This window comes from Lepisosteus oculatus, chromosome 5 (genome assembly GCF_040954835.1).
Source record: "Lepisosteus oculatus isolate fLepOcu1 chromosome 5, fLepOcu1.hap2, whole genome shotgun sequence".
Classification (NCBI taxonomy): Eukaryota; Metazoa; Chordata; class Actinopteri; order Semionotiformes; family Lepisosteidae; genus Lepisosteus; species Lepisosteus oculatus.
Genome location: NC_090700.1, coordinates 8,439,625 through 8,451,762, shown reverse-complemented (window position 1 = coordinate 8,451,762; position 12,138 = coordinate 8,439,625). Strand labels below are relative to the sequence as shown.

Sequence of the window (12,138 nt, the reverse complement as noted above, 5' to 3'; positions counted from 1 at the left end):
TATATGCGCTTTTGTCTTTCGTCTTTGGGAACAAGCATTTGATGCAATGTCTGAATTAGGAACAGAATGGGAGAAAGTTCAAGTAGAGAGCTGCGTCAGCATGCGTAGGCTGCAAAGGCACAGGTAAAGGTTTATTCAATGCTGGAAAGAGAAGAAAAAAAACACATTGTTTCAGCTGTGGAGTCTGTCACACACCTGACGAAGGCTCCTCAGCCGAAACAGTGTGTTTCCTTTCTTCTCTTTTCAGCATGGAATAAACCTTTATTTTTTCCTTTACAAAATGGGAGAACCAGTTCCATTTGATATCCTCAGGTGGTTTCTGCTGTTCCTATTTATATCCACCTTCATTTCATCATGTTTTTTCTTAAAATGTGCTTTTGCTAAATGGAAGTTGTAAACAATAACGACAATAACACATCCATCTAACACGGCTCTACCTAATCACCATACTAATGGAAATTAGCTGTGTATACATTGAACACAAACACTTGAGACCAGATGTGTCGAGCATTCTGTCCCCACCTTGCAGATACCCCTTTGGAGGGTTCACCCCTTTGGAATGGGGTCCGAGCCTCCTTGTCCTACGGCCAGGATAATACTCATTAACCACGCGGGTTAGGCCAAACCTGTCTTCGCCAAGTATTACAAACATTCACAAAGCACTGAATTCTCTGATGTTGTCCCTAGTGAATTGGGTTTTGCATTTCAGTATCCCATTTTGCTCCCTGCAAGCCACCTGACCTCATTGATTAAGTCCTGCTGCAGCAGACTGTTATGAAGGAACTTCATCCAAAAAATGTTATGTCGCATTGTTTTTGTTTGCATCATGAAGGCATTCCCCATGTATGGCATTGCTTTTAAAATGCATCGCAGGTTAAGCAAAACCCAAACAAAACCACTTCCCTCTTATCAACACTGTATGGCAACATTAGCACAGCACGCCTGAAATACAGAATGCTGTCAGAATTCTTTTCACTAAACTACGTTCGCCTGTAGATCGAATGTAAAAGATGTGATTAATCATCATTGCCCTGAAAATAACAGGTGAAGACTTTTAATATTTTAACATTGAGATCAGTCAGTTAAAATTTAAGATTCAGTTAAAACAAAGATCATTTCCAATCTTAATGCATGAACAACAACCCAGTCCTTCGATAACACTTCGAGGCAAATGTGAATCTGGGGTGGAGGCGATTATTAGTTTAAAATCCATTGTAACTCTTTCAGTACTTTAAATGCACACCTGACCCACAGCAGACTTCCCTATTAGGGATATATCTTTAAAAGCTGGCGTACATTTTTGGGATTTTTTTACGACGTAGCCCTGCCTCTTTTTCGCGTTTCCTCCTCTGGTGTTACTGACTGAGAGAGCATTAGTCCAAAAGCCGAGCTTAGAAAAGTGAAATCCGCATTGATGCCTAGTGCCTCGTGAGAATTTTAAAACTCTCGTCTTTCCTTTGGGAATTTCAGCCCTTCATAATCTGTCCTAGTTATTTCCAGGACTTTTTTAATTGCTTGACAAAAGCCTTTTGAGAAGATAACTGGCAGCTTTTTAAAAAAAAAAACACTGCAGCTGCACATTTATGAAGCTTTGGGCACTCCCGGTCTATTTTGGACATATCTGAATAATAAAAATGAAAATCACTGTGTTCTGTGTCTTCGTGGCAGGACAGTTGGCGATTTGTTTTTTCGTGTCATGCGGTGAGTAGGCTACCTAGTATTGTGGGCGATGGGAAAAAAAGGTTTAGCATAGCCTATCACAGTCCGAATGAACGAATTATGTAAATAATGGCAACATGTTTACGAGCAAGTTGACAAGCATGAAAATATTTTGTCTTGGTTTGTTTGCTTGCTACCATTTGGCAGCAGCATTTTATGTCAGAAATCAACAAGTGTAAATGCACGGAGGGTTTTACTAAATGTCTTCGTTGTGTTTGTAGGAAAATATCGCGGCCTGCCAATTTCTTTTTTTTAAAAGGAAGCTAATAATTTAGGCCCACGACATAGAGAATGGAGATGCTTAAAATTTAAAAGCGTGTACTGTTCCCACCGAATTGTAACACGTTGTTATAACACAGATCTTTTACCACTTGGGGAAAAAAAAGTAAGGTATTTATCTAGCGTATTAATAGTGCTTCGTTGTATTATTTGTTTTTCAGTGCAACTGTGGTGTGGTTCTGGTTGAACCTGTTTTGAACTAAACGCCCAGGTTGTCACATGAAATGGGGACGAAACCGTGCCTTTATAATATCATAGTCTGCTCCATGTAACCGATTTATTCTTTCTCTTGAAGCAAGTGGTTTATACAGCACTGCAGCCACGGGAAGCATAAACACTGGAACCTGTTCTAGGCTAGTTCAGAATTTCATTGTTTTCTCTCTCCAAATCCATGCAGTGATCCTGTTCAGTATTTGGTCAGACATGGCCAGATGTCCATTCCAGATTGAACAATATTGTGTAACATTTTTTTTCTAATTGAAAATGCCTGCTATAAAAGATCGTAAGTTAGCTTTGTATTGTGTGATGTGTTAAAGTGGCAGTTACTCTTTGTCTTGTGCTTGCTTTAGCAGATCATATGTTGTTTAATGTCTCGAATTCAGTCTAATCCGTCTCTTCTTTCCAGCATCAGATCAGTGCTCCTCATTGACTGACTGCCAGTCATGCTTGAATCAAACCAGTTGTACCTGGCTGATTTATTTAAATGAGTCAAGTAAGTATTATTCTGACCATAGCCTATCATCTCAGGCTCATTTTGACATTACTGCTGACTTAAGGTGACTTTATCTTGCCTTTATTCCATCTAAGAAGAAACATGAATGCTTCAGGAAATAAAAATCTTGTGCATATTTATAAATATGCTCTAAGCATTTAGCCATCTGGTTTCATTATAGGATCCAATAACACTTAATTTCTGATTTCTCTGAATTCTTATTTGCGTCCAGCTATTTCTTACATGCATAGAAACTTACATAATATATGGACAATTCTAATAAACATTGCTATAAATCTTCAGAGAACACGTCAGGGCTGTGAAGATTAAAGATCTCTCCAAGCCCATTGTTTCTCATTTCACCTCTGACGGCCACGACCACTCTAATCTCTCCGTCTGTGTTCTCAAAGACAGTTTTCCGAACTCATACATCAGAAAGACCACCGAAACTAAAATTATTCTGCAGCTAGGATCACACATTCTCCCTTCCCTTAACGACAGATTACTGTTCTTTTAAATTTTCTCCATTCATTGGAAGTTTCATTTCACACCTCTCTGCACCCATTCTGACTTCACACCTCTTGATTGGCCTCTCTTTCTGTCCCCTGCTCCCGCCTCTCACTCCTCCTCCCTCTCAACCTTTGTTCTCCCGCTACTTTACCTTTGCCTACTGCCCTGTCTCTCTCACACCTGAAGAAGGCTCCACGGCCGAAACGTTGTGTTCTCTTTCTTCTTTTTTTCAGCATGGAATAAACCTATTACTTGTTCCATTGCTATAAATATTTAACAATGTATATAACATTACATAAAAGACATCAACCCATACATAGTCATTGCTACCACTTCTGCAGGAATTCAAACAGCTTAATAAAAGTTGTAAGCTTACTTTATCTGGTTTTAGAGGCTGTCATAAATTGGGGGTGTTAGGTGGGATGTGCGCATTGCCCAGTTCAGAAACAGTCTGATATTCTCAGAATTACTTAACACAATCAACCTGTTTTACAGAACCAGATTAGCAAAAGTCTCAGGCTTGCTCCCCTAATTTAACATTAAGTGGTTCATGATCAGTGATAATTAGGTCCTGTGAAACCACTGGGAAATGTAATGAGTATTGGATGGATTTCTGTACCTTTTTTTCATGTTTTCTATTTCTCCAGTCAGTATGTGCCTTTCATATGTACATGGTGCTCTGGAGCTTTTGCTTGATAAATGTCATCATTAAAAATAATTAAACCAGCTTTTCACATGTTTTGGGGTCTTTTGGACTATGCTGACAAATGGTTCCGGTTTGTTAGCTCTACCTTTGCATATCTGTATCACAAAAGCTTTAAATTTAAATAATTAAAAGCTTAAAAATATTTCTTACATTTTTTTCATTTTTACATTTCTTACGTGCATCTGTAAACACAGTTCCAATCAATAAAAACTCTGTATGTTTACTTAATTTTTATTCAAAAACAAATGTTGGATCAACACAGGATCCAAAAACACGTCCCAGAGATAGTGCTGAATGACACCATCCTTTGTTATTTCTGAAAAAAGCAATTGCACAAAAGTATATAACCAATGTATAGTTAATATTCCATAGTTTCTTAAGGTGCGCAGGTGATGTACAAGTAAATAATACAAATATAATAATAAACTATTTTATATAGCACATTTAAAGGTGGCTTCTCAAAGCACTTCATGGAATGATAACAGCAGTAAAAATACACAAGATGTGCACAATAAAACTACACAATGAGAGCAGATGGTAGATGGGGGGTACTGAGTACAGTAGGAGCAGAGAGGTAAAGAACAGAACTAGTTAAGTAAAAGCCCTTCTATAGGAGAAGGTTTTGAGTCTAGATGTGAAAAAGTTTAGGGAAGGGAATTGAGATTAGATCTAGGTAAAAAATATTCCATGTGTGTTAGTGCTCCTTTTAACTCTGCGTCTTATATCTTTGTAGTTGTTAAAGGATGAATGCCTTGTGTTAACAGGTCCATCCTGTAAGAACTACACCACGCCTGATGGGAAAAATCAGAAGTGTACAGCTGAAGGCAAGTAATTAAGAGAGAATTCTCTGTTCTTCTCTGCTTTATCAGGTGTTCTTTTATCATCTTTTTAATACAAATACATTTTCAGGCATGTATCCAGAAGCTGTTAAAAGATGCCTTGAAAGGTTTGCTTGGCACGTGTCATAACATCGACTCAGTCAGCTCTTACTTTAGAAAGCAGCATTATTGGTTTTTATCAAGAATCAAGAAACTATTTTTTTTCCTTTTTGAGTCTTGTTAATATACTTTTTATTTTCCTGCTGCCATACAGAGTATATTGAAATGTCAGGAAATCCACATCCTGTCAACATCTCTATCTCAGGAGGAAGCTTATGCTTTTTATTTGCAAAGATATATTTGTAGGTGTTTTTCACGGTCTGAAAACTGTCTTTGATGATAAGCTGTGTAGTGACATTCTCACTCAATACACGAATTAGGTAGATATAGTTATGGATGTGCTACACAGGGACACTGTGTAGGCGATATTGGAAAAAGGTTGTTCAACAAGTTACACTCTCAGTTACAAACTGTGACATTTTTGTGGTTTTTCCAGCAGTGCTTTTGTTTTGCACAAATTTTTACGTTACTAGCGTTCACACAATTTGTCACATAAAAAAAAAACTAAAATAGTGTACTTGTGAAATTGTGGTTGTATACATTATGTGTATATGTTATATTGTATGTTATTTAGTATAGTTTATTTTCAGATTTTAAGAGTAGAGAAGTTAGGGCTGTGGATTGGAACCCTGTTGATGTACCTGTTAGAAAAAGCATTTTATCCACACTGCTCCTGCAAACCAGCTCTATAAATAAGATAAATTAGTCATTTGTATGCTCAAATTCTCTGTGGTTGCCCTTTTTGATTAATTTTTTTACTTTAGGTTCAGAAATGTTCATATCTGACTCACAGAAAATAAACATCTTGGTTTCTCATTTCTGCATTGAATCTTTCATTTTTACACAATCTCCAAAATCTCATTCTTTGTCTCTAACCTCATTTTATGCATTTTTTTAATTAAAGACTTTTTTCAGTGTTTAATAATGAATATTTTGATCAGGGAGAAAAAAAATAACTTTTGTAGCTATTTGTTCATCCTTTGTGCAGTGTGTTATGGTTGTAAGGGTTTTCTGCACATTAGTGCACTTTGTGTTTAGATAAGAAAGCACCTGCTGAATCCTTTTTTTTAAATAGGAATAAAGTAGACAGATTGCTTTTTCCAAGAACAAAGGTGTTTCTAAGGCTCTCATCCACTGTCTTTGGAAAAAGATTTTAAAACAATATTCACTAGAAATGAAAAAGTGCTGAAAGTCAGAGAAAATGAATGTGTACAAGCCGAAACCCGCTGACAGACACAAAAAGAAAGTGTACCATTATGTATTCTATTACAGTCTGACCTGTTTTTATCTCATCATTCATGTTGCAAGAGTTGGTTCCAAGTGTAAACCTTCAACGTCATTGAATGCCTCAGTCCTGTCCTCTCATTGTTTTAACTTTTAGCATTTTTTTTACCTCCACACCTTTATTCTCTATACATAAAGGTCATTTTTCTCTAACGTAGTTTTCTTTTTCTGAAGAAGGTGCACTTCACCCTAACTTTTCTGTAAAGTGTTTTTGTGGGCCAGGACAACCAGTCGAAATCATGAAGTCTGTTAAAATCTAGTGTAAACTACAGGAAGACCCACTATTGCAATAACAGAAACATATGTAATATGTTTGTAACATGTATTTAAATAAATATTTAATTTAATTTTTATATATCTCTTTCTTCCTAAAGTGCATTACCCTTTACAGTATGCAACTTCCCAAATTCTGCTTTTTTTTAAGTAACATATAATTAAAATGACTTTTCTTTTTTCAGATAAAGGAGCAGCTTTGAGTTTACTAGGTGAGTATTTGAGAAAACATGTTTGGAAAAAAAACTGGAAGGTGGGGGACTTCTAGTGCGGGTGTTTGTATGATATGGGAACTGCTTCTAGCACTTGTCAGTGATGATGGAGCATTTGGAGAAGTTACCACTTCATAGGAAACCTTATGGGTGAGGGATGAATGCTCCAGTTGGGGGTAATGTTATTAGTGATTCTAGGTAATAAAGTTGCATTGCAGTGAATCTAAAGAAAAGCTATCAGTTTTATTTCTGGGCTCAGAGGAATGTGCTATTCTGACAGGTTACAAGAACTGAACCCTCAGCTACAGCATTACTTCTTTCAAGACGCGGCAGGAGGAGATCAATCAGTTTGCTACTAGCAACCAGCTAAGCTAGATAGGCTAAATGACATTCTCTTATTTGCAAGCTGTATGTTCTATATATAACAATAAACGTTTTCGGCTTCTCTTTGATGTCTGTAAGGGAAACGGAAATCAGTGGAGGTTTTTTTTGTTTGTCTTGCAGCTCCTAACAGCACAGTGACGCAGAGTAAGTATTATCTTTCAGAATTTCATGAACTATGATTTCCTAGACAGAAATCGAATCCCCCTGAAGCCATTTAATATGTTTTTACATTTTCTTTGGAATGTTTATGAATTGTAGTCAGGCATGTCTTAATTATTTTTCCAGCAAGTTCTTCTGGAATGTTATTTTTAAGCATTGTTCTTAAATTAACATTACTGCAGCTTTTGACAGTATATACATTTGAAAGTGGCCTGTAATAGTTTAACTTTTGTAATTGTAGTTTCTGATTTGCAAAAGATCTTTTAGAAATGACTTTTTTTTTGTTTATTTGTTTTCTTAAACAGCTACGACATCTGTACAGACAGCTCTGACCAATATTTCTAGTGCAGTAGGGAATACGAGTACCTCTACCACTACCACAACTATGACTACCAGCAGTCCTCTTAACACCTCTGCAGGTAAGCCTTTTTTTAAATTTTCAAGTGAGCTCACACCTGAAGAAGGCGCAAGAGCTGAAAAGTTGTGGGTTTTCTTACTACTGTTCAGCATGGAAATAACCTTTACTTTTTCCATGATTCATTTACTTTCTACAAGGCTCTTGTTTCAAAGGAATTTTATATCAGAATTTTATTTTCTTCTTTCTAGCTCTTCCCAAAACCACAGCTGTCACTTATGAAGGTTCCAGGTTTGATGCTGGGAGTTTTGTAGGAGGCATGACGTTAGCCCTGGGCATGACCCTTATTCTGTTTTTGGGCTACAAGTTCTCCTGCTACAGGGGAGAGGTACAGTACCGCACCATGTAAGTATCACTTGTTTTAATTGCACTAATGAGAATTACCTTTGCATGCAGAACCTAGTTCTGCACAATCATTTTCTTTTCATTTAGCGTTGCTCAATTTAAGGAATGCATGCATTTTTTTAATTTTGTGAATGGCCACTGATGTTGCTTAAAATATGATTTTCAGCGAAGAGCACGATGCCATAATTTAAGAAAGACTCACAAAGGAGAAAACGCCGAAGATCTTTTTGAGCACCTTGCACCAGGCTTTGAAGAAGGACGGTCCTTTTATGCAGTTACAGAAAGTCTATTTTTGATTAGAATGAGTGAAATGAGTCTTTTAGTGTTTATGCACTGTTGTTTAAATGTGTATATACTTGAAATCCGGTGTATTTGTTCCAAAAGTGCACTGGTACTGCAGTGTCCAAATGTGCTATTTTGTAACTTGTGATTTCATTGTAACATAGCAATAGCTTTTCAATGGGGCAGAGTTGGGTTTTGCTTTTTTTTTACACACAAAAAAATATTTTGTATATTAGCCCTATTTCAAGTAGTTTTTCATGCTAGGTCTGCCCCTCTCCCTTCATGATTACTGTGGTGTTCAGCTCCACAACAATTTTAAACATAATTTCTGTCACGACTTATACTTTGGTTTTTCACCACATTCAATTAATTAGCAACATTTTGAAATCCTGCCTAAAGTGCTATTACAGTTTTGTAGTGGGAGTCCTGGTCTATTTTAAATCTGAGAAAGTGGATGATTCAATAACTCCTCAAATGCCAGCATTACAGTAAAAAAATCTTATATGTTTTATGAGGTATAAACTCTATATTAGAGATCTGCTGTTTGCTGAAAGGTTTATGATGAACATGATATTAAAAATCCTATACAATAATACATTCCATTTACTATACAGTATATATATACAGTATATATACTGTATATGGCTCTTAGCCTGTCATTGTATGGTAGTTTAATAAGGTAAAATTGCATTTCTGTTACATGTATAAGTATTACTCACTTGGGTATCTAATGAGTTTTCTAGTTCTCCTTTGAGCGTGAATATAATCTGCTGTTTGTGACACAGGTTATCAGAAAATGCAGCATTTGGATTTGTAAACCAAATGCAGACTCGTTTCAATCAAGTCTGTTAGTGTGATGTTTAACAAAAGCACAATGCCCAATAAACATCTCCTGCTGTTCCAGAGTTCTTCCCATCTCTTCCTTTAGTGCGATTAAAAATCGTGTTCATTGATAGACCTAATTAAGTTAGACTTTCTTCTGCTGTGGATATTTTCAGTCATATCTATGCCCAGTTTTGTTTCAATGAAGGGCTCTTTAATGGTTGTTCAGTTTTATATTTGGAAATGCTATTTTTGGGAACAGTGAGATAGTGCAGTTAGTTAACCAAAAGATAAAACAATATTGAAGTGTTTATAAAAAATATCGGTTTTTTTTATATTGAATCTTAAAGGATTGATTTGATCTAATAATTTACCAATAATGACCATAACAGAACTTTCAGTTATACAGCATCATTGTGCCATTTAAGGGATTTCTTTTTCATGCTTTATGAAACACCTGGTGCATTTTAATGTCCAGTGGATTTGAGCCTGTTTTTGCACAAGTACTGTGCAACAGTGACGTTTTGTACAGTTAATATATACAAAATGTGACCTAGGTCTCTAAAACGAATGTCTGTCAAAGCATGCATTTCATTCTGAGATTAAAGGGCTGGTGATGATTTCTTCTCTACTCAAGAGTGAAATGTATTTTATATTCCTACAGTGGTGAGGGTAAGAAATCTTATTTTAATGTAGAAGAAACCTTGTATAGAAAAAAGGGAAGTGCAACATAACTGAAAATGTTCCAAATATAAATATAAAGTGTGAACAGAAGTGGAATGGGTTACCGCATCTTGGACCGAACAGTTTTGTCACGCTTTTTGTCAGCACATTCAGATCTACTGAAAATTGAGACAAGTGTGATTTTTGAATAAGCAGTTTGACAATCTGTATATTGGTGAAAATAAATAAATAGTGGCTTTAAATATTGCAATCAAATGTTATCACATTTTGCCAATAAAATGTTTTAAAAGATTTGTTAGCTTTGTATGATTTTTGTGTCGACTCATGTCAATGATTTAAACCAGGTGCAGTCTGCCAGGTGCAGGTGCTAATCTTCCTTAATGCTTAATGATAAATCTGTTTATCTAGTGTTCAATCAATTTATTTCAAGGCACGTTTCCCGAGATGGTACTGATTGTGTTTCTTTCAACAGCTTTTCACAGATTAGCAGGACATTTCCTTCCACTTTTTGTCTCATTCTTTTAGCTGTTCTCACTCAGTCACTTTTATTGGGTTATCGTGCCTTAAAAATTACCCTTATTTTATTAAGTGTCTTTCTCTAGGAAATACTGCAGGTAAGCAGAGAAGTGTTTCCGTGCATTTAAATGAAATCTAAGGAAATGGTGTGCAAAAAATAATTGTGAACCCAAATTAATACCATACTTTATTCAAGCCTTCTTTAAAAACTTCCTTGAAATCAATGAAGTATCTCACTCGGTGGTACAACAACAGTACCATCCAGTTCAACCTTATGGTTATGAGTCCAGAGCCCATACCAATTTCAATTAAGTACCACAACATACACTTTGACTTAAAATACAACTGTCTGAGAGTGATGGTCTCCCTCCCCCTCAATGTCAATTATTTGTTCAAGCTTTGATTGTAATGTTGACTTTGACAATGAGATTCTTAACAATAAGTCTATGCAGTACCTAGTCCTACAGTGTTGCACATTTCCAATTTATTCTTTGGGAAAATAGTTAAGTATATATAAACCTTTTTAAATTGGCTTGTGAAGGATGATTAAAATGTATTTAGTTATTAGTTATTTGTGGACATTTTGTGCACATGTAAATATAACTATTAATATTCCTCAAGAAAGTATTATACGCCCAGCTGTTTTTACTGAATTGTTTCTTTTTTTTTAGTCTGTCAGTGTCTTTCAGTGGCTGCAATTAAGATAAACCAATCTTCATTATATTAATTCATAATTAAATTGCCTTATAGGTACACAATATCAAAGTTGTGTATCACTATAATATTGACAGTCTCTCTGAAGCCTGCAGTCTACAACTGAGAGTTACATTTCCTCAGGGAATGTTTATCTGCTTCCTTTGGTCAATAGCATTGTAGTCCAGTCTGTGAGTCAGTTTTCCAGATATGAAGTACATAATCAGAAGCAGCCACAATGCCAACCTTGAAAATGTTTTTTTTTTATACTGGAATGCATCAGATTTAGAGTGATTCTTATTTTAACACTATATATATAGAATTATTGGTAGAGGCATGCGACGAGGAGACCGATACTGTAATTGTAAACAGTAGTAGCTTCTGTATTCACTTATGTGTACAGCAGTTACGTTAGATTGTAAATGTATTATTTATTATTAAAAACTGCACTTCCTTCTTTTGGTCTGATGTGAGTCAGCCAGTTCGTATACAGGAGCAATGTAAAACAGTTTCAATTTGTCTTTCCATGGTTTGCTGTATGACTGGTATAGGCAGTGGCCTGAGATGTTACGCCCTTTTGAATGGCTGAGTGTTATGACCCGGAAATGTTCCATTCCCATTTTCATGAGCATCTAGAAGGTTCCACGTGGAGCAAGACCCACATCTGAAGCAGGATGTGAAAGATCTCGGAATATACTTTCTTTCTCTGCTGCATCTATCTCTCGTGTTTCCTTTTGAGATCTTTGTGGTTGCGGGAAAAGTACTCTGAAGAACATGAAGCTCTCAGAATAGTGACTCAATCGACGCTTCGCACGGTAAGAAGCTGGATTTCAAATATTACTACTGGGTATTTGTAAGTGACTAATTTGGATAGTGAACTAATTTCCTTGTTTACATACGGTACGTGACTCACATCTGGTTTATTTTAACAGCTGTGGTGTATACTGTAGTTGTGGGCTATTGTGTTCCGCATGCTGGTGGCAAATAATCGCAAAATAATTATACTGCTCTCTAGCAAAACAGCCATCTTGTTTTATATTAAGCTGTAGAAGACTTCTTGCAGGACAAGATGACCATACAAAACCTACAAATGCAACGTCCCGAACCAGTGTGCTTTCCTTTTTTACTGTCCCACCGGCACAAATAAATGTGTAAAGGCCACGTGTGATTTAGTCATAAAGTAGATGAGTATTTCCACATTCACG

The 12,138-nt window shown here is 36.2% G+C and overlaps 1 protein-coding gene across 2 annotated transcripts; it reads left to right on the top strand.

Annotated features, from left to right (window-relative positions):
• Window positions 1-1,341: 1,341 nt before the first annotated feature.
• Window positions 1,342-10,015, top strand: tmem123 (transmembrane protein 123). Of its 2 annotated transcripts, none has more exons than XM_015341791.2 (8): window positions 1,342-1,701; window positions 2,624-2,710; window positions 4,691-4,750; window positions 6,607-6,633; window positions 7,096-7,161; window positions 7,482-7,595; window positions 7,783-7,936; window positions 8,103-10,015. In XM_015341791.2, the coding sequence occupies exons 1-8, from the start codon at window positions 1,635-1,637 to the stop codon at window positions 8,125-8,127; spliced, it is 600 nt and encodes a 199-aa protein (XP_015197277.2). In that variant the 5' UTR covers window positions 1,342-1,634; the 3' UTR covers window positions 8,128-10,015. The 2 variants fall into 2 exon arrangements, with proteins under 2 accessions (XP_015197277.2, XP_015197278.2); XM_015341792.2 differs by having other exon boundaries at window positions 1,343-1,701; window positions 7,138-7,161.
• The last annotated feature ends 2,123 nt before the right edge of the window (window positions 10,016-12,138 follow it).

Bases quoted from the DNA above. Each gene is read 5' to 3' on its own strand.
- tmem123 (XM_015341791.2), top strand. From the start codon at position 1,635: ATGAAAATCACTGTGTTCTGTGTCTTCGTGGCAGGACAGTTGGCGATT. The intron at 2,711-4,690 runs GTAAGTATTATT...TTGTGTTAACAG, and splicing joins GATTTATTTAAATGAGTCAA to GTCCATCCTGTAAGAACTAC. The intron at 4,751-6,606 runs GCAAGTAATTAA...TTCTTTTTTCAG, and splicing joins TCAGAAGTGTACAGCTGAAG to ATAAAGGAGCAGCTTTGAGT.